The 22,947-nt window shown below is 38.8% G+C and overlaps 1 protein-coding gene and 1 non-coding gene across 3 annotated transcripts in view; both read right to left on the minus strand.

The window, feature by feature from the left end:
- Window positions 1-718: 718 nt before the first annotated feature.
- The window catches only part of NDC1 (NDC1 transmembrane nucleoporin), a 66,067-nt gene continuing 43,838 nt past the window's right edge, over window positions 719-22,947 (minus strand). For both annotated transcript variants that reach the window (XM_012442776.3, XM_012442775.3), the window contains exons 16-18: window positions 21,398-21,498; window positions 5,807-5,967; window positions 719-2,543 (exon numbers count right to left, since the gene is read on the minus strand). In XM_012442776.3, coding sequence (XP_012298199.2) covers window positions 2,480-2,543; window positions 5,807-5,967; window positions 21,398-21,498 — 326 coding nt within the window. In that variant the 3' untranslated portion in view covers window positions 719-2,479. The remainder of the gene's footprint in view (window positions 2,544-5,806; window positions 5,968-21,397; window positions 21,499-22,947) is intronic.
- Window positions 4,494-4,628, minus strand: LOC135273515 (small nucleolar RNA SNORA58). The gene has a single exon (XR_010341305.1). It is a non-coding gene; the product is annotated as a small nucleolar RNA SNORA58 (small nucleolar RNA).

Here is a 22,947-nt window from a genome sequence, read left to right on the forward strand (position 1 = left end):
GCCAATTTATTTTTCTACCCAATCCAGTATCCACGATATACAAGAGGATATAAACAGACTATCATGAATATCTACAGGACGATATACCAAAGAATTACCAAGGAACAAATCCTGCAAAGTAACAAATTGTTGCTTATCCATGTCCACTCAACTGTACAAGGTTTATTTCTAGGACAATTTCCCATTCTCTGTGAAAGAAGTTCTGTGAATGTATACCTTCCATAAGGGTCAAGCAAATATGCTAAGAGCTGATACCATCATGTTTTTATACTAACAGCCGAAAAAGGCTTTTAAAGAACACTCTCTAACTTTCAGTCAATGTTACAGCATCAGTGGGCTCATAGGCATGATGTCACTTCATCAAAGGAAATGCTTCTCTCTTCTTGGCCTCCCTAAGACCCTTCTCGTAGTACATAGGAGAAGGAGCTTGCCTTGATAACACCCTAGTTCCAACAGATGGTGTGGAAATTATCAACACACAATGGGGAAAAGAAACTGACCCCCTTACCTACTAAATACAATACAGATCTAAGGAGGCAGTTTCCAGATCTCCAACAGGCAGATATTATGTGGCCTGTATTTAGTACACAGCACATTATCTTGAGAGAAAACAGGAATGAACATTCTCAGAAACATTCACATTGTAGCTTTACCCAAAGTATATAGGAAATGGCAAAAACCTAAACCTAGCTGGACATTTTACACAAGTAAGTCAAAGTTCAAAGGAATCATCTTATCTTTATTCTCAGGAGTCCAATGGGTTGAATACCACAGTTCTTCTTTAATGGAAGCAGAAGATTCAGAGTGCTTGTCTCCCAAAATGCCTCAGCGAAGGGCAGCTCAGAGAATGGAATATAAAAAGCTTAATAGCGTTAATACATGGAAGACAACAACCTAGTCACAATTTTCTGTCTTGGCCATCAGTAAGAAATGACCACATTTGATATTCAACTTTCACATTCAAAAAAAGAAATCAATTCAGCTTCAGACACAAAGGAAAAACAAACAAACAACAATAACAACAACAACAAAAACCAAATGGCAATGCCTACATATCTAAACACTCGACAATCAGGGAACTGTCCCACAAAGATACGCTCAAGGCCAGTAGTACCTGTTTATAATTTGGCATGTACTAGTTGAAGGGGCAACAGGGCCTGGAGCTAAAATATTCAATTTTAAAAATATAATACATCAATGAATCAGACAAATGTAGACATATATGATACCACATTAAAGACTCATTTACAATACTGTGCTGACTGAAAATATTTTGGGACACTAGAAGGAAAAGATAATAGGAAAAAATTTACAAAGGAGCATTTCAGTCCAAAGCCAGTCCAATGAGTATGTACACCTAGGATTTCCAATCTTTAATCTCCAAAGAAGCTGATTAATAAATTATAACATCACTTCATTCACATTTGGGACATACAACGTACTTCCAAGTACAGTAATCCCTCTGACGTTTTGGTTTCACTGCTATTTGATGACTAAGTCATTTCTGGCTATAAAGATCTTCCTAATATATTTTAATTAGCCATTTAACACTACCGAGGCTGCTCCCTTTGAGAGACCAGACGACCTTCACTAAATCTGATCTAATGAAGGTGAACGGTGGGGATAAAAGGGAACATTCGCTGGGTTTTTTTTTGCAAATCTTTCTCTCTCACTTGAAAAACTCTGCAATCACTTAATGTTTTGCTCCAGAAAAAGAAAGCAAAACTAGCTGGGAAAATATCCATATATTAATACTTTGTGTTTACTAGCATGATACAAAATAAATTCATAGATGTCAGTCAATTGTTTCTTAAAGACCAAATGTAAATTTTTAATCTTGTAACTTAAGAACTGAGTTTTTCCACATTCTTTTATAGAGTTAGCATCTGTAAACTGAGACCCTTTTTTGGACAATCATACAAATTTAATTTGTCCCTGGAAACAAAAACACAACCTAACAGATTAACAAAATATGTCCTTTAGACAATATTTTTTCTGTGAATTTTGCTGCACTGTTACCATTTTTATCGTTCAGCAAACAAAACTACACTTAAAAAGTTTATGTATTTCGAGTTCACAAAGAGCTAAACTCTTAATTAAGAAGACTATGAAGTCAATGTACTCTCATTTCAGAACTGGCTCCCCACTTTTCAAAAGTAAATTCTAAAAGTTTTTTGGTTATCATTATTAAGTTATATGAGCTAGACATTTCCACTGCCATCAATGCTTCTGTAAAATTGAATAAAGATTTTATTATACCACACACACAAAAAGCAATCGGTACAGAAAAAGCAGTTTGCTATTCTGTTGAGAATGTCTTCCCATGATTTCTCCCATTAAAGTATAGTTTTCAAAGCAACCACCACGACAAAGGAAGCATCTAATTAGTCCATTTTCTTCTGATCCAAGAATGCTGAACATTTACTGTCCCATCTGTAGTTGTATCAGCAGTGTAATGAACACAGTTTATATTACTTAACTATTCTTTGAACTCCAAGAACTGTTGAAGTCTTTTCTGATGTTCTGCAGATGCTTGCACAGCACTAAATGAAACATAAATTCAAAGCATAAGCTTTATTTTACATTAAGCATATTAAGTGAACCACAGAGCACAGAGTCAATATTTTTCAAAACAATTAAAAACGAATAGAAATCTTCACTTATTTAGTATTTCTGAAAAAGCTGGATGAAACTCTTTTTAATCTAATGAAGAGGAGGGCTTGCATTCAGTAATGGCATGTTTCTACCTTCTAAAAGACCAAAGCAAATTAAGACTGACAAGTGAAGGCATTAACTTTAACCTGCTCTGCTATGGAACCTGCTGTGCAGAGTTCCAGGCCTTGCAGTGGATACTCTGGATTTTATTATTTTATTTAAACCAGATTCCAACATTATCTTTGAGTTGTGGAGTATCGGAATTGCCTTTAATATAAAATCCTTTAAACTAAAATGTTTGGTTAAAACACAATAGACTCCATTAATCATTTTCAAAGGTAACAGCTTGGTGGTTTAGATTTATTTCTCCCTTTGAACATACATTATGTTTTGGATGGGAACACTGAGTTCTCTCTCCACCCTCACCATCACAAAAACATATTACCTTGACAAAATTAGGACAAATATATACTGAAACTAGTATAATACTTCCTCTTAAGCTTTTGGGCAAAAATTGAATATAATGAAAGATTCCAGTTTTCTAGTTCTTGAATAGGTCACCACTTTTTAAAGTGTCAAAACAGTATTATTGTAATAATTTTATTATGAAACATCTTAAAATGTCTTATGGACATCTTTGGTTTCTTAAACCGTGTACCTATAATTGAACCACTTCAAGTATACTACTGTGCAAAGATGCCTCTAGGTGCTAGTGAGGCTGTCTTCTCTACTTAACAGCTCTGGAACTCTCTCCAACACCAAATCTGTGGCTTTCCCATGATGCTTCTCTCTGCTAACAGGTAGTGAAGTATCCCTTACAGTTTACGGTTAGTACTCCTGACTCCAGTAGCAATCTCTACTCCTCAAATAAATTATGATATGGGCCAGGCATGGTGGCTCACACCTGTAATCCCAACATTTTGGGAGGCTGAGGCAGGTAACCTGCTCACAATCACAGATAGTCAATGATGTAAGCAGACAGAAATCCAGATATTTTAACTCCAGATCTAACACTCTTTCCACTATACCATTCTGTCCTACTTGTACAAAATAGCCTCTACTGACTTTATAAACTTTGGTGCATATATAAAATACGGCTCTTCTCAGAGAAAAGACACTAAGGAGGAATTTCATTTTCACAATTTAATTAATTTTTGAGGCAGGTTCTTGCTCTGTTGCCCAGGCTGGAATGCAGTGCCGTGATCTTGGCTCACTGCAACCTCCACTTCCCAGGTTCAAGTGATTCTCCTGCATCAGCCTCTGGAGTAGCTGGGATTATAGTTGCCCGCACCACGCCTGGCTAATTCTTGTATTTTTAGTAGAGATGGGGCTTCATCATGTTGGTCAGGCTGGTCTCGAACTCCTCACCTAAGGTGATCCACCTGCCTTTGCCTCACAAAGTGCTGGGATTATAGGTATGAGCCACCGTGCCTGGCCCATTTTCATAGTTTTTAACCAGTCATCAGTATCTCTCTCTCTCTTTTTTTTTTTTTGAGACAGTCTTGCTCTGTCACCTAGGCTGGAGTGCCATGGCACGATCTCGGCTCACTGCAGCCTATGCCTCCTGGGTGCAAGCGATCCTCATGCCTCAGCCTCTCAAGCAGCTGGGATTACAGGTGCGCACTACCACGCCCAGCTATTTTTTGTACTTTTAGTAGAGACGGGGTTTTGTCATGTTGGCCAGGCTGGTTTCAAACTCCTGACCTCAGGTGATCCGCCTGCCTCAGCCTCTCAAAGTGCTGGAATGACAGGCACGAGCCACTGTGCCCAGCCTATATCACTTTCTTGTCTAATAAAGTCCTATGCTCCCCTTTTCTTCTTGCCTTTTTCCCCCAGGGGAATGTTAAGAGTCCTGCAATTTATCCAGCCACTGATTACTGGCTAAAGCTGGCAGGAATTTCAAATTATTCTTGCATACAATGTCCCCTCTGCCTGGCCATGACCACAGTCAGGCAAGGTCTACAGGTATGCCCGTCTCCTTGCTTTTGTTCTATCATTAATATACTTCATATCTATTTCATTCTCTAAATTCATCAGTATTTTCTGATTGTGTCCTACATATTAATTTGTATCTTGGAGGCCGTCTAGTGTTGCAGAAAGAAAGACAAAAGATTTTTAAGAGCAAGAAAGATCTAATTTCAGGTTCATGTTTAACAGGCACTAGACTGTGCTATTAGGGAAGTTTTAACATCTCTGTGCCTCTGTTTTCATACCTGTACAATTATGACAATTTCTACATTTCACAGGGTCTTTGAAAAGAGTAAATGAAAAATACACAAAGTTCTAACTGTATTGTCTAGAATAGCACTGTCTGATAAAACTTTCTAGAATGAAGGAAAGGTTTTATACTTAAGTTGTCTAATACAGTAGTTACTAAACACAGGTAGTTATGGAGTACTTCAAATGTGGCTAGGGTAACTGGCAAATTGAATTTTCAACTTTATTTAACTTTAATTTAAATTAGAAGTCTTAAACTATTCATTGATTGCACACAAAAACAGCAGAGCAATCTCTTGTCTTCTAAAGTTCATTTATAATTACGATAAAAATAAATATAGTTTAGTTACTAAGCTAGTATCCCTCATCCTGCCTAGCTAGATCATTTCACAAGAGGAAAGCAGTAAACATCAATAAAACTAAATATAACAAGCTTGGCATTTGTGGTTTTCTCTCTGGTTCTGTTTCTGAAGGTGTTGTGATCTGTCAGTGTTTTTCCAGTATGAATCACAAAGCACCAGGGATTCATTTCTGGAATACTTCGCTTACCCCAAGTCTTAAGTTTGCTGACCAAGATATAACAATAGAATTAGTTTTAATATGCTTTTCTGGAAAGGTACTCAGGTTTTTTGCCCTTTTTTCTCCCTTAAGCATCTTTTGGTAATTTAAAAAAAATATATATATATATAATTAAATTTGCTGCATTTGTAACTTTCTGTCCTCTTTTGTCCATTTGGAAGAAATCCCCAAAGCTTTATGATGGGCCAAATTTTAAAATATAAATATTAAGTCCACCTCTGAGCTATAAGTTCACAGTAGGAATCAAGGTCCCAAAAGAACACTTTCAACACATAAGCCTTATCATTCCCATACCTGTTTCTAAGGAAAGCTCCCCAGAATGGGTATTATCATGGATCAAAACAGGTAAACTTACTTCAGATGTTCACCAAATGTAGTAGTTATTCTATAGATAGCAGTTTTTAGTGATGCTCTGAATGCAAATCTTAATGTTTTATATGAAGTGTCCACAAGGCTTCCTGAAATCCGGGGTGGTTTACTGGAAGCATGAGGAAGCTTAAAGTACTTGTCGACTGCCTACACCAAGAAAGAAAACACATCAGTTTAGGTTATAAAAGCCAACCTAGGCCAGGTGCTGTGGCTCACATGCGTAATAACAACACTTTGCGAGGATGAGGCGGGAGGACTGCTTGAGCCCAGGAGTTCCACTGTATTCCAGTCTGGGCAACAGAGACCCTGTCTCAAAAAATAAAAATAAAAAATAAAAAAAAAAAGAAAGCTAATGTAGTCCAAAGAATTAAGATTTGAGATAGATACATATCAATATATACAGAGAGATATACACATATCCATAGACATGCTGTAACATATTTCTTATTGTAGATCACAGTCAAAATAGTTTCAAAAACAATGCAATAGGGAGGCTCAGCTACTTTGGCAGTTACCAGGCCCCCCACCCCCAAAATCCAGACTTGTCCTCGAAAACAAAGCTATCATTCAATAGCCTTGAAAATGCAAAGCCTAAAGCGAAACACCAATGTCCTACTCTGCTTATGATGTGTGACAGGCAAGAGGACCTTTATTAAAAGATCTCAGAAAAAAAAAAAAAACAACTTTATACTTTACACAAATAGTTATTCACTAAATAGTTTATCTTCTTTTTCAAATCAGATAAGGCATTTATGAGCAATGACAGATGATACTGTTACATCATGAGGTCCCCATGGAAAAATAAAGTGAAAAGATATAACGGTAGAAGCATATTATTTATAGTTATGAACGTAACAAAAAGAACTGAAAAGTTATTAAAATTATTTTTGCCATCATATTCTTAGTTTCAAGAGCTCTTTTACATCATCTGTTCTTTTTAATTTTAGCGTTCTATTTTTGTTTCTAAGATGCAATATCCTTTCTTATTTCTGAGGATTCTGACGATAGCTTTTTTGTTTTTTAGTTTCTTCCAAGCTGACTTTCTCCCTTTGCTTCTTTTATGAGAGACTTCCCTCAGAAATCTAAAGATCCTCGCTCACAAATGCAAGTGGGACCTGCTAAAGAGCTGAGCACCAATTCTGAGTGCATGACTGGGGATTACACACAAGGGGCTTCACACTGGATCATCTGCAGGGACTTTTAGGGGCGAACCTTCAACTCAGTCACTTTAGGTCTTTCTTCTTGGACTGGCCAGAGTGCTCAAGAAAAGTCTCCTAGTATCTTGACTATAGGGCCTGGCCCCAGTGTTCCGAAGCCAAATGGAGAACAGGGCTTTTGAACTAACTCGTCCCTCTCCTTTAGTACAGCACCCACAACTCTCCCAGTCTGGGTGTTCTACTGTCTCTTAAAGGATAAATAAACCTCAGACTACAGTGGAGTAGAAGCAATTACCCCACAGCATAGGATCTAGTGATCTAACTAATTTTCAAGGAGCTCTCACCCAAGCCTCTTTATTTTGGGTACCTGTCCCTTCACCCTTGGTTCTAGAGTTACTTGGTGCTTCTCCCATCACCAATTTGAAATCTGCCTCTGGAATCTGCTAAGTTAGCTGTCTCAACCATCTGCTTTCCAGCTTTGAAAGTTTTGTTGCTATTATGTCCTCTCCTGTTTATGGATTTATATATGTATAAAATACCTCTTCTATAGTTTAGTAGTTTTGGGGAAGGAATAAAATTTGATGCATGTGTTCAGTCTGCCACGATAACTTCAGTGCTATTTTTCACTTAATTTCACTGAATTTAGTGTTATTTAAGTACTTCATTGAATTTCAACTACCTAAAACAATTTCAAGTATGTCTCAGTCTTGGGAAACACTTTTAAAAGTGATAGTTGAAAAAAATATATGATTGAACTCAAAGTTATTGTGGCAGATTGAACAAAAGCATCAAATCTTGTTCCATGATAATGGAAAATTACATTCTTTTCAATTTTCTCACAAATGTCCTGATTAACCCTCAGTATACCAGGAAAAATAATCATCCTCATTATCGCCTATGAATACTTTATATTTTTTGTAGTCTGAAATCATTTTACAAATAATTTACAGATGATAAGGTAATGCAAAATAACTTCATAAAACTTTAGCATAGGCAAGGACTTCATGACTGAAACACCAAAAGCACTGGCAACAAAGGCCAAAATAGACCAATGGGACCTAATTAAACTTCAGAGCTTCTGCACAGCAAAAGAAACAGTCATTAAAGTGAATCTCAGCAACCAACAGAATGGGAAAAAATTTTTCTGCAATCTACCCATCTGACAAAGGGCTAATACCCAGAATCTACAAAGAACTAAAACAGATTTATAAGAAAAAAACAAACCCATTCAAAAGTGGGCAAAGGATATAAACAGACACTTTACAAAAGAAGACATATAGGAGGCCAACAAGCATATGAAAAAATGCTCATCGTCACTGGTCATTAGAGAAATGCAAATCAAAACTACATCAAGATACCATCTCACACCAGTTAGAATGGTGATCATTAAAAAATCTGGAGACAACAGATGCTGGAGAGGATGTGGAGAAATGCAAATCAAAACTACATCAAGATACCATCTCATGCCAGTTAGAATGGTGATCATTAAAAAATCTGGAGACAACAGATGCTGGAGAGGATGTAGAGAAATAGAGGGATGAGTTAGTTCAACTTTTACACTGTTGGTGGGAGTGTAAATTAGTTCAACCATTGTGGAAGACAGTGTGGCGATTCCTCAAGGACCTAGAAATAGAAATTCCATTTGACCCAGCAATCCATTACCGGGTACATATCCAAAGGATTATAAATCGTTCTATTATAAGGACACATGCACACGAATGTTCATTGCAACACTGTTTACAATAGCAAAGACTTGGAACCAACCCAAATGCCCATCGATGATAGACTGGACAGGGAAAATGTGGCACATATACACCATGGAATACTACGCAGCCATAAAAAAAGATGAGTTCGTGTCCTTTGTAGGGACATGGATGAACCTGGAAACCATCATTCTCAGCAAACTGACACAAGAACAGAAAATCAAACACCGCATGTTCTCACTCATAGGCAGGTGTTGAACAATGAGAACACATGGACACAGGGAGAGGAGCATCACACACTGGGGTCTGTTGCGGGGGGAACTAGGGGAGGGACAGCAAGGGGTGGGGAGTTGGGGAGGGATAACATGGGGAGAAATGTCAGATATAGGTGATGGGGAGGAAGGCAGCAAACCACATTGCCATGTATGTACCTATGCAACAATCCTGCATGTTCTTCATATGTACCCCAAAACCTAAAACACAATTATATATTTAAAAAAAAAAAAAAACGTTAAATAAGAAGGCCAGGCACGATGGCTTACGCCTATAATCCCAGCACTTTGGGAGGCTGGGACGGGAGGATTGCTTGAAGCCAGGAGTTCTAGACTAGCTTGAGCAACACAGAAAGACTGTCACTACAAAAAATTTAAAAATTGGCTGGGCGTGGTGGCTCACGCCTGTAATCCAAGCACTTTGGAGGCCAAGGCGGGCGGATCATCTGAGGTCGGGAGTTCAAGACCAGCCTGACCAACATGGTGAAACCCTGTCTTTAAAAATAAATAAATAAATAAAATAATTAAAAAAATTTTTTTTTTAGTTAGCTGGATGTGGTGCAACACCTGCAGTCCCAACTACTCGGGAGACTGAGGTGAGTGGGAGGATCACTTGATCCCCAAAATTTAAGGTTACAGTGAACCATGATCATGCCACTGTACTCCAGCCTGGGCAACAGAGCAACACCTTGTCCCTAAAATATATTAAATTAAATGAAAATGAAAATAAGAACATAAACACGGCAAACCCAAATTTTTATTTCATATTTTCTAGGTTTTGAAGGTATACACACCTGAAATGAGCAATGTCATTTGAATGCAACTAGTTGTTCATCAGCTATCATGTATAAACCTGCAATACATTCATCTTGTAAATACTAATTCCAAATATGAGCTATATCTCTAATAGGTTCTAGCTCATCAGTACTCTGGTTCTTTTTCTTGCATTTGCACTATCAAAATGCAGTAGCTTAAAAAACTTTCGACAACTCATAATTTTGCTCAAGAAAGTACAGCCATTTTCTTTGCACCGTAATTACAAACATTTTCTTTTTCCTCTCTTTATTTTTGAGACACAATATCACTCTGTCGCCTAGGCTGGTGTGCAGTAGTGCGATCTCCGCTCACTGCAACCTCTGTCTCCAAGGTTCAAGCGATTGTCCGGCCTCAGCCTCCAAAGTAGCTGGGATTACAGGTACCTGCCACCACGCCTGGCTAATTTTTTTTGGATTTTTAGTAGTAATTTTTGTATTTTTAAAACCAGGCTGGTTTTAAAATCCTGACCTCAAGTGATCTGCTTGCCTCAGCCTCCCAAAGCGCTAGGATTATAGGCATGAGCCACCACACCTGGCTGAAAAAATTTTCATTCTTAGGTTTATACAAATTCAGATGATCAATTCCAATGGCTTTTTTTCTTTGACACCACCTATTGCTTTCTTATCTTTATAACCCCCTTACAAATTGTATAAATACTGGTACACAAATACAACAGAAAATGAAGGAACACAGGTCATATTGACTCTTAGCAAAATGAGATGATTTAAATTCTTATTATAAAATACTGTGGGATAGTCTTTCCTGTTGAATGACTTACTAGATGAGCATACCACATATATTTCTTTTCTCCCCTTAAAAATATATTTTTCTGTAATCTTTGAGTTTGAGAAAACTATGTCTAGAATATCAACTGAAGGTTCACAGTCTAAAATTCCTCTGTTTTTTGAAATGGAGTCTCACTCTGTCACCCTGGCTGGAGTGCAGTGGTGCCATCTCAGCTCACTGCAACCTCCACCTCCCTGGTTCAAGTGATCCTCCCACCTCAGCCTCCCAAGTAGCTAGGATTATAGGCATATACCACCATGCCCGGCTAATTTTTTTGTATTTTCAGTAGAGATGAGGTTTCACCATATTGACCAGGCTGGTCTTGAACCCCTGACCTCAGGTGATCTGCCTACCTGGCTTCCCAAAGTGCTGGGATTACAGGCATGAGCTACTACACCCAGTCCTGAAATTCCTCTTATATAATCAATTTCATCATCATTAAAGTCTAGAGCTATGCTGTCCAATATGGCAACCACTAGCCACATGTAGCTATTGAACACCTGAAATGTTGACGAGTCCGAATTGAGATATGCTATCAAGTGAAAAATAAACACCAGATTTCTAAGAATTGGTATGTAAAAACTGATATAAAAGATCTCATTAGTAATTTTATCTTGATTACATGGTAAAATGATTCTACTTTAAATGTTGGGTTAAATAAACTGTACTAATAAAATTAATTTCACCTGTATTTTGTTAATGTATCTATCAGAAAACATAATATTACACAGATGACTGCATTTTATTTTTATTGGACAGAACTGGTCTAGAATGCTGCTATCTGTCTCTCTGCATTTGTCTCTCAGTGTGTCTAAGTAATTGTTTTAACATATTGGCAATTTTCTTCCCTTTACCATTGTGGGCAGAAAATTTAAAAATTATAAATTATCAGTTGTATTCAATGAAAACTTAAGAAGAGGCCAGGCATGGTGGCTCACACCTGTAATCCCAGCACTTTGGGAGGCTGAGGCAGGCAGATCGCTTGAGGTCAGGAGTTCAAGACCAGCCTGTCCAATATGGTAAAACCCTGTCTCTACTAAAAATACAAAAATTAGCTGGGTGTGGGGGCACATGCCTATAATCCCAGTAACTCAGAAGGCTGAAGCAGGAGAATCGCTTGAACCTGGAAGGCAGAGGCTGCAGTGAACCAAGATCGCACCATTGTACTCCAGCCTGGGCAAAAAAGCAAGACTCCTTCTCAAAAAAAAAGAAAAGAAAAAAGAGAGAAAAAGAAAAGACTTCAAAGATACATGTCTAGAATTTTTATATAGCTTTTCACGAAAAAGCATGCAATACTACATGATTTTATCATTCTTCTTTTTTCATATTAATCTTTTTTACAATGCAAGAATAACTAATGAGTAATGATAAAATACTTCCTAGGATAATCGATAGTAAGTTGTTTCAAGATAATGAAAATGTACACTCACTAAATCTATAATATATATTAGATTTTAAAAGGGCCCAACAGACCTACTTAGATAATTGCAAGAGAAGAAATTCTGTTGATTTTTTTTTTTTAGAGACAGGGTCTCGCTCTGTTGACCAGGCTGGAGTGCAGTAGTACAATTATAGCTTACTTTAATCTCAAACTCAAGCAATCTCCTACCTCAACCTCCTCACTATCAAAGGCTATAGATACACACCACACCAGCTAATTTTTTTTTTTTAACTTTTTTGTAGAGACAGGATCTCGCTTTGTTGCCCAAGCTGTCTTGAATTCCTGGCTTCAGGCAATCCTCCCACCTCAGCCTCTCTAAGTGCTGGGATTACAGGTATGAGCCATCATGCCTAACCTTGTTGAATTTTTAAAATAAGTAACCGCTCTCTTAGTTCTCTAAAAGACCTCTAAGAAAGAATAAAGGTCATAAAATAGCAATCTTTATTAATAGTTAGAAATGCTCAAAAAAGAAATGCAAAAAACCAATTAGGTCCAACACACCTAATGGTATAAGCGTTAAATTACGAAGGAAAGTCTCAGTTTGGAGTAAATCTGTCCTTAACACCTCTCTATTTCTCACTAATCTCACACTAGCCACATTTGTACAAAAGAGAAGAGACCTCAGCAAGTAAGAATATCAAGCTAGAATTCAAAATCATTGACTTTTCTCACTCTAATTGCCTTATCCTCAATTCTGATATCAAAAAAGCACTGAAAACAAAAAACTTCCGTAACCTTTTTTTTTTTTCTTTTTGAGACAGGGTCTCACTCTGTTGCCCAGGCTGCAGTGTAGTGATATGATCACAGCTCACTGAGCTTTGACCTCCCAGGCTCAAGTGATCCCCCGATCCTCAGCCCCCAAGTAGCCAGGACTATAGGTGTGTACACCTCTCCACCTATATTTTGTTGTAGCTGTTGTTAGAGACAGGATTTCAACATGTTGCTCAGGGGGTCAAGTAATCCAGCAGCCTTGGCCTTCCAAAGTGCTGGGATTGCATGTGTGTGCCACCATGCCCAGACAATCTTTCTTTTTCAAGTGATGTGATGTTGTAACAAAAGATGTAATTCTTTTGGTGGCAAAAGCTGACCTGACCCAAACTCATCTGGCAGTAAAACATGACTGTGCTGACCCAGGCTATTTATAGTCTTCATCCCACTTTACCCCCACTTAATCTGAATATTCAGATAGTTCACCGGACAAAACATTAATGAATCTGATCAAGGGGATTCTACCTCAGATACCAATAGGAATGTAAGGTAGTATATGATATATATATATATGTATATACTATGCCACATTTTTAAAATTAAAACACATCTGAATTCTGAAATATATGGTAGGGTTCGAGATAAAGGACTATACACCCATATTCTATTTGTAGTAAGTCAAACTAGTTTACCATTACAATAATTATAAAATTTTCTTTTAAATAAATTTATGTTTAAAATGAATGACTTGGCTGGGCATAGTGGCTTACGCCTGTAATCGCAACACTCTGGGAGGCCGAGGCAGGAGAATCACTTGAGCCTGGGAGTTGGAGACCAGCTTGGGCAACAAAGTGAGACTCTATCTCTTTATGAAAAAATAATAATAAAATCAATGACTTAAAATACTAAGTAAATAAAAGTTCAGGGAAATAAGATATGACTAAATGACAATAGTATGTGATAATATAGTTATGACAAAAAGTATAAAGATAATATTTGAATAGTTAAAATTTAAACTGGGTATCTGTCTGACACTATGTCTGCCAGAGTGCCTGCTAACAGTATCGACAGCAATACTTTTTTTTAATCTTTCTTTTAATCTGAAAGATCTTTTCTCTTGTATAAGAATTATCATGGCCAGGTGCAGTGGCTCACACATAATCCCAGCACTTTGGGAGGCCAAGGTAGGCAGATGACCTGAGGTCAGGAGTTTAAGACCAGCCTGGCCAACATGGTAAAACCCCATCTACTAAAAATACAAAAATTAAGGGGTGCGACGGCAGGCACCTGTAATCCTAGCTACTTGGGAGGCTGAGGCAGGAAAATTGCTAGAGCCTGGGAGGGCTTCGCAATGTGAGATTGTGCCATTGCACTCCAGCCTGGGCAAGACTCCAACTCAGAAAAAAAAAAAAGAATTACCATGTGGCTGGATACAGTGGCTCACACCTATAATCCCAACACTTTGGGAGGCCGAGGCAGGCAGATCGCTTGAGCTCAGGAGTTCAAGAGTAGCCTGGGCAACATGGCAAGACCCTGTCTCTACTAAAAATACAAAAAATTAGCCAGGTGTGGTGGTGGGCACCTGTAATCCCAGCTACTTGGGAGTCTGAGGCAGAAGAATCACTTGAACCCAGGAGGTGGAGGTTGCAGTGAGCCAAGATCGCACCATTGCACTCCAGGCTGAGCAACAAAAGCAGAACTTTGTCTTAAAAAAAAAAAAAGGAAAAAAAGAAATGCAGGATGATCAGAGAACATATGACAGGTGAATCTGAGCTAGTCTTGCTAGTAGGGGATAGAGAGATATAAGATAATGGCTCCTGGAGAATGTAGGAGTTGGAAGGAGGAATGGGGAAAAGAAAGGAATATTCTGTGTGAGTAAATTTATTCATGATTGTACATGGTACACTGTACATGAATACCATGTGTCACTGTAATCATGATCAAACTCCTGACCTCAGGTGATCCACCCACCTTGGCTTCCCAAAGTGCTGGGATTACACGTGTGAGCCACCGTGCCCAGCCTCATCCTGCGTTTATGCACAGTGGCACTGTGGCACTGATGTAGTTCTTTGTGTGAATATCTGTTTTACATCCTGTTAGCTCCTGGAGGACAGGAACTCAGTCTTTTTCCATTCTGTATCATATCACATACCAAATGCTTGATAATTAAATATTTACTGGATGGATGGATCTGTGAATGGCATAAAGGTAAACATCAATATTCCAAGTAGATCAAAATTTGACCTTCAAATGATGATGTAAAAAATATAACAGACTGATCAATTTCATCAGGATGACATCGGCCTTTTCACAGAAACCAAGGCTATCTAAAGAATATAAAACATATTTTAAAGATGAAAAAGTTCTGGGGATGGATGGTGGTGATGACTGCATAATAATGTGAATATATTCAGTGTCATAGAACCATACACTAAAAAATAGTTTAAATGGTAATTTTTATGTTATGTATATTTTACCACAATTTAAATTCTTTTTTTTAAGAGATAGGGTCTCACTCTCTTGTCCAGCCTGGAGTACAGTCACATAGCTCACTGCAGCCTCAAATTCTTAAGCTTAAGTGATCCTTCAGCCCCAGCATCCCAAGTAGCTGGGACTATAGGCTAGCATCATCACACCTGGCTAATTTAAACAATTGTTTTTTACAGACACTGTCTCACTATATTGCCCAGGCTGGTCCTGAACTCCTAACCTCAAGCTATCCTCCTGCCTCAGCCTCCCAAAATGCTGGGATTACAAGTGTGAGTCATCGCACTCAGCCAAAAAATTTTAATTATAAAATATATCATTTTGGTTCCTAACATTTTGTATGTAAGCACCCTTTTTAAAAACAACAACAAAATCATGGGGACTTCATCCACTGATAGAGGAAATAACTACTATGAACTCAACAGTGCTTTCAAATTAATTTATATTTTAATTAACCAAAACAGTATGTAAAAGCCTCTGAGAAAACAGCTGCAAACATGTTGGAGAAAAGTTAATCATTCAAATGAAAATTTGTATGTCCCTTATAATAACTGTGATCTCCAGGATGGTCTGACACTGGCAGAAACCACTGAGCTAGCTAGCATATCTATCACCCTACTCCTTGCCCTCTGAATAGTCTGAAGAGTGAAAGGCTCCCCTTCTCTTTCACATTTTGCCTTTAATGATTCAGTGAAATGGCTAATGTTATTGATACTGAAAAGTAAAACAAAAGGACAGAACGGTTCCATACAATTGTTCCTTAGTAACACCCAGAAGCCAGTAATGTACAACTTGCCTTAAATTACAGAGATACTTAGAACTTACTCTCTTCACTTTGATCCCTTCTAGATCAAAGAACAGAAAACCAAAAATATATAACAGGGATCATATGAGTCACATGACATCCCTGCCTCTCAAAATGAAAAGATGGTTTCGGATCATTTTAATCAACCCACTGCATCAGAATTGCCACTAAATTTAGGCCCGAAAACAGAAGCCTTTGTCCACTGAACCAGCAATGACGCAATCCAGTAGCCATCCCACAATCATTTAATAAGTGCCTGTCATTTGCCAGGTACTGTATCAGATGGTGGGTACAGAGGTGAGACAAAGTCCCCACCTCTACTCTAGCCAATATGAAGAGGAGACAATAAAAGTCAATAAAGAAAATAAAGTGTTGAGAGGGGGGTTATAGAGTAGACCCAGTCCAAAGGAGAAAAATTTGTTCTAGACAAAAAAAGAAAAGAAAAGGCAGCATGTGCAGAATTAGAGTCAAGTTAAGAAATAAGATATATTTGTCAGGGGGTGGGCAAAGACTGTCTATGGCGGTTATAAGAGCAGAGGGCTCATGGAAATGGCAGAGTGGCTGGAATTAGAAGACAAAGTGTCTCAGTTGAGAGTCAGTAGGGGCAAGAGGATATAATAATTTAGGACAAGAATGCTAAGATCCTGAAGCAAGGCAGGAGGGATAGGCAAGCAAATGGATGGGTAGTGGAACTGCCACATGCATGCAGCTGAAAGACATGGGGACAAGGGAATTGAAAAGCTTGGTAATAAAGTGCTGAAATAATAGACTACAAGGTCTAAACTGGATAAAGGCATATATGTAGTCAAGAGGGAGCTGAAAGACAAAGAAAATGGGGAAAAGCAACTGGAAATAATGGTAGGACCAAAAAGCTGTACAGAAGCAGCAAGGGCATGAAAGGGTGTGCCTGGAGCAAGGGATCTTACGCTGGGTCCATAGACCTAAGGGAAAAACTCAGGGGATACAAACTTTGTGATAAGAATTACATGTTTATCTTTACTAAGCTCTAATTAAAACCTAGCATTTCCTTCAATTATGAATGTAAGCAACAAATTGTAGCCTTAGTAGTTCCTGTGACTTTGTCACCAACTGAAATCACCAATATCTCCATATCACAATACGACTGTCACAGTTATCTTGAAATACCATTCATCTTATCCCTACTTCCAAATAAGTTATTAGATTCACTGACAAATCTTTTTATGTAATGTGATCATTAAAAACCACATATTACTATATCATAAATGTAACATCTTGATTATATTTCAATATAACTGATTTTATTTCTAATCCTAAACACTTTATTTTATGCATTTAAGAACATGATTCTGAGGAGAAGTTCATGGGCTTCAACAGATTGCCAAAGGAATCTTTGGCACAAAAACATTTAAGGACTCTAGCTTACAGGGTAGAATCCTGGAGTTTCAAGCTCTGATGGTGGAGTTTTCAGGGGATAATTGAGCCTATGTGATAGTTTTGGGTTGAGAGGGTATACAAATGGGTACTGAAGAGGAGGAAACCAAAGAATTGTGCATCCAAGGTGTGGGGCAGATTACTCACACAGATTCTGAATTACTCATTACAATCAACCTCGGGATGTGGAGTGGAAAAAAAAGACTGTAAGGTAGTTTGCAAAATCTGATGATAGCAGAGCATGACCAAAACATTGACCATGATGTGGCATAAGGGAAACTAGACGTTATAAGCCTCACATAAGGAGGAATTTTATACTGAGAATCTAAGTATCAGGTTACTGGTCCTGTTCTCTTTGTTCCTTCCATCATTTCCCAACATCCAAAAATATGCTTCTTTGCTCGTTTTACTCTGCCCCTCAAAAGTATTCTCCATTCCAACTTTCCTGTTTTCAAAGTAACTAGGGCCTGCAATGACTTAAATTTCCCCCAAAAACCAAGTGCTGGAAACTTAATCCCCAATGCAACAGTGCTGAGAGGTGGGGCCTAATGGGAGGTGTTTAGGTCAGGACTCCATTCTCAAGAATGAATTAATGCAGATTTTAAAGGGGTTTAATACTGTGAGTTCAATCTCTTGCTCTCTCCTGTTCAGGTGATTCCTTCTGCCATGTTATGGTTCAGCAAGAAGGCCCTCACCAGATGCAGTCCCTCAATCTTGGACTTCCCAGCCTCTAGGACCATGAGCCAAATTAAGTTTCTGTTTGTTATAAACTACCTAGTCTGTGGTATTCTGTTATAGCAGCATGAAACAGACAAAGACAGGGCTTGACCTTTTGACAAATCTGTAATTCTTATTTTCCTATTTAAATGTATGAATAACTGTAATCAAACAAACAGATAACTTCCTTCTAATCAACTATGAAGAACCAGAAATTTTGATCGTGGGGGAGGTAAAAGCAGAGAAATTTTGGTACAGAATACCTCTAGGGCAGTGTGATCTTTATGAAATAATTCAGTGAGTTTTAACCAGCATTTTAAAAAATGAAATAGAATGGAAAATATTAAAATGCACTGCACACAGAAAAAGGTGAGTACTGTTCCAAGAATCCTTTATTTCTGACACACACATACACACACACACACACCTATATTCTGAGTCTAATGTAAATGTACTGCAGATCATGGTCCAAAAAGTTTGAAAGTCACAGTTCTAAGGGTAGAAGCGTTCTCTCTGAAGCACGAGTAAGGGATATAGATCAGGCTGGGCACGGTGGCTCACGCCTGTAATCTTCCCAACATTTTGGAAGGCTGAGGCAGGTGGATCACCTGAGGTCAGGAGTTCGAGACCAGCCTGGCCAACATGGTGAAACCCCATCTCTACTAAAAATACATAAATAAGCTGGGCATAGTGGCACATGCCTGTAGTCCCAGCTACTTGGGAGGCTTTGACAGAAGAATCACTTGAACCTGGGAGGTGGAGGTTGCAGTGAACAGAAATCACACCACTGCACTTCAGCCTGGGCAACAAAGCACAGACTCTATCTCAAAAAAAAAAAAAAAAAAAAAAGCCGGGGAGGGATGTGGATCTGTAGTTTTTTCTGGGGTCTACTGCACTGCTAATGCCCTGTAGTCAAATTGGGTTCTAGTCCCAGCTCCTTTACCTAGGAGATGGTGTGTGAGATCTGAGGTAAGTCACTGCACTACTAAGCCTCCTTCACCTATAAAAAAAAGAATGAAAATACTTCCACCTTGCTTACCTAACAAGATAGCTATAAAGAGCAAATAAAATAATGATAAATTACTCTGTAGACTATAAGCACTGTACTACTGTTGTTATTTTAACTACACTGCCAGTGATAAAAATATCAGGAGCATTAAAGATATGCCCAAATCATGGTCATCCTATTGTGCAGTTAGATAAACCAAGTATTAGAAGCTACGGGCAAATACTAGGAAACTATTTATTTACAGAATGTCACCTGGGAAAGAGTACAAATAATCAAACTATCATGCAGACACACACATCTCAAGTAACATACAGGAGAAAGTACTCACAAAAAATGCTCAAGGCAAAAAATCACTGGTTTTGATGAGTAAGATTTTCTAATAGGTAAAATGAATTGAGTTTTGAAGAAAGAAATGGAGAAGTATGTTTTCTCTTCATCATCTTTTATTTTTTTGAGACAGGGTCTCACTCTGTCACCCAGGCTGGCGTGCAGTGGCGCAATCTTGGCTCACTAAAACCTCTACCTCCCAGGTTCAGCGATTCTCCTGCCTCAGCCTCGTAAGTAGTTGGGACTACAGGTGCACACCACCACACCTGCTAATTTTTTTTTTTTTTTTTGAGACAAAGTCTTGCTCTGTCACCCAGGCTGGAGTGCAGTGGCACAATCTTGGTTCACTGCAACCTCTGCCTCCCAGGTTCAAGCGATTCTTCTGCCTCAGCCTCCCAAGTGGCTGGGACTACAGGTGCGCGCCACCACATCCAGCTAATTTTTGTATTTTTAGGAGAGATGGGGTTTCACCATATTGGCCAGGCTGGTCTTGAACTCCTGACCTCATGATCCGCCCACTTCAGCCTCGCAAAGTGCTGAGATTACAGGCGTGAGTCACGGCCCCAGCCACACCCATTAATTTTTTAAAAACTGTTTGTAGAGACGGAGTTTCATCACGTTGCCCAGGCTTCTCTTCATATCTTAAATGGTTTCCCAAGACCAACAGATGCACCAGTTATCATTCAAGCCTAGTTCAATGGAAAGCATATTATACCCACCAGATACTATCTTTTTTTTTTGGAGACAAGGTCTCGCTCTGTGGCCTAGGGTGGAGTGCAGTGGTGCAATCTCCACTCACTGCAATCTCCGCCTCCTGGGTTCAAGCAATTCTCTTGCCTCAGCCTCCCTAGTAGCTGGGATTAAAGGCTCACACCACTGCACCCAGCTAATTTTTGCATTTTTTTATAGAGATAGGGTGTCACTGTGTTGCCCAGACTGGTCTTGAACTCCTGAGCTCAGGTGATCCACCTACCTCGGCCTCCCAAGGTGTTGGAATTATAGGTATAAGCCACTATGCCCAGCCTCTAGATGCTATCTCTAAATGCTTCCAGCACTTATTTTTTATAACTGTCATGTGACACATAACTAATATTATAAGGTGACATAAAAGGTACCAAGCAACCTGAAGTTAGAAAAAGAAGCCTACTGCAAAGTAGGAAGCATGTGTTTTATTTTTTGCCTTTCTTTAAGTCTAGAACTAAGAAAACCTATTAACTAAAACTAGCCACCAAGCCTGGTGATAGGCATCTATTGGCCTCAGCTCTTGAGCCTCAAGCCAATAGGGCACTTATCAGCATGGGTCGTATAACTACAGGTCACTTTCAGTAGCTACAAATCATGTAAGGATTCACTTTTATCAGTGAACAGAATTCTAATATCTTAAACAATGTGTTTAATACCAGAGGCATATCCTACAAGTTTAGTATACTTTCTTTTTCTGTTTCTATAAAATTTTATAAGCAGATTAAGTTTTCTCTTCCTATGCTATCTTTTAGTTTTGTTTTTTCAAATAGAGACAGGGTCTCACTCTGTTACCCAGGCTGCAGTGCAGTGGTGGAAATCATAGCTCACTGCAGCCTCAAACTCCTGGCCCCTGAATAGCTGGGGCTACAGGCATACACCCCCACAGCCAGCTAATTCTTTATTTTTTGTAAAAACTGAGTCTTGCCATGTTGCTTACACTGATCTCAAACTCCCAACCTCGGACTCCCGACCTCAAGCCTTGGCCTCCCAAAGCGCTAGCATTATAGGCGAGAGCCACACCCGGCCTCTTTTCTGTCTTTTAGATTATAATTTCCTGAGTGTAAAAAAGTATCATTATTTTAACTTCCAACATGTTTTGTCACTTAATAAATGTGATATATAGGAAACAAACAAAACACTGGGTGGGAGGGGAGGATGACCTCTCTCCCCTCCCAACGCACAGATTGCTTACCTCTTGCAGCGTCAGCAAAGTATTAAGGATAGCTGGTAGTGTAGTCTGGACAACTCCAAATCTATCCTCTGTATATGATGCTGCTACTAAGTGCGACAGACCTCAAGGGAAAAAGAAAGAAAAAGTTAAAAGTAAATCAAAATTAGGCAAAGCTACTTGAAATACATCTATTTTAAGAAGAATTAATATTCTGAAAATAAAAATACAGGCTGGGCGCAGTGGCTCACACCTGTAATCCTAGCACTCTGGGAGGCTGAGGCGGGCAGATCGCTTGAGCCCAAGAGTTCGAGACAAGCCTGGGCAACGTGGCGAAACCCCTTCTCTACAAAAAATATAAAATTAGCCAGGTGTGGCTCCATAAACCCACAGTCCCAGCTACCCAGGAGGCTGAGGTAGGAGGATTACTTGAGCCCAGGAAGCAGAGATCACAGTGAGCCAAGATCACACCACTGCACTCCAGCCTGGTCAACAGAGTGGGACTGTCTTAAAAATTCAAAAAAAAAAAATAGAGGAGCAATACAATAAAAAATGGGGAAAAATTGGAATAGACACTGAGAAAGTACTCAACTGCATTAGTTATGAATAAAATAACAAAGTTTCTGGCTTTACATTCTATTAGGAAGAAAATTCTAATATAGTATTGGGTAATGATATGTGCCAGAAAGAAAAATATGAAAAGGGCATATAATTGAGAGGAGGATACTTTTCAGAGAATGGTCAGGAAAGGCCTCTGAGAGTCATTTAAGCACTGAGAAGGCTATATCTATAAGAAACAATCTATCTGTTGCACTTTTTTGAAGTAGAGAAAGATAAAAGAATCCAGGCTCAACAGCCTGGTCAACATAGCAAGACCCTGTCTCTACACAAAAATATAAAACTGAGCTGGGCATGGTGGCATGCACCTGTTATCCAAACTACTCAGGAAGCTGAGGCAGGAGGACTGCGTGAGCCCCGGAGTTCAAGGTTGCAGTGAGCTATGATCATGCCATTGAACTCCAGCCTGGGAGACACAGCAAGACTCCATCTGTTAAAACAAACAAACAAAAAAGACGAAGTGTGGTAGCTCACACATGTAATCTCAGCACTCTGGGAGGTCAAGGCAGGAAGATCACTTGAGCCCAGGAGTTTAATACCAGCCTGAAAACCTTGTCTCTATAAAAATTTGTTTCAAAAAGAAAAATAGCAGGGTATGGTGACGTGCACCTGTGGCCCCAGCTACTCAGGAGGGTGAGGTAGATTGCTTGAGCCCAAGATGTCAAGGATGCAGTGAGCCATGCTCATACCACTGCACTCCAGCCTGGATGACAGAGCAAAACCCTGTCTCAAAGAAAGAAAAACAAAACAAAACAAAAACCAGGCTTAGCATCTTATGTACAAGAAAAAATTGTGCCCAAATCAAAGTACACCTAAATATATTTTTCAAAATGATCTATATAAAACAAAGATATAAAAATGTATCTGTAAATTCAAAGACTGAGATCAAGGACCAGAACTGACCTTTCATGGATTATATTTCAATATTTAACTGACAATTAAAATCATAGTTACAG

This window comes from Aotus nancymaae, unplaced genomic scaffold (genome assembly GCF_030222135.1).
Source record: "Aotus nancymaae isolate 86718 unplaced genomic scaffold, 86718_ANA_hifiasm-v0.15.2.pri h1tg000007l, whole genome shotgun sequence".
Lineage (NCBI taxonomy): Eukaryota > Metazoa > Chordata > Mammalia > Primates > Aotidae > Aotus > Aotus nancymaae.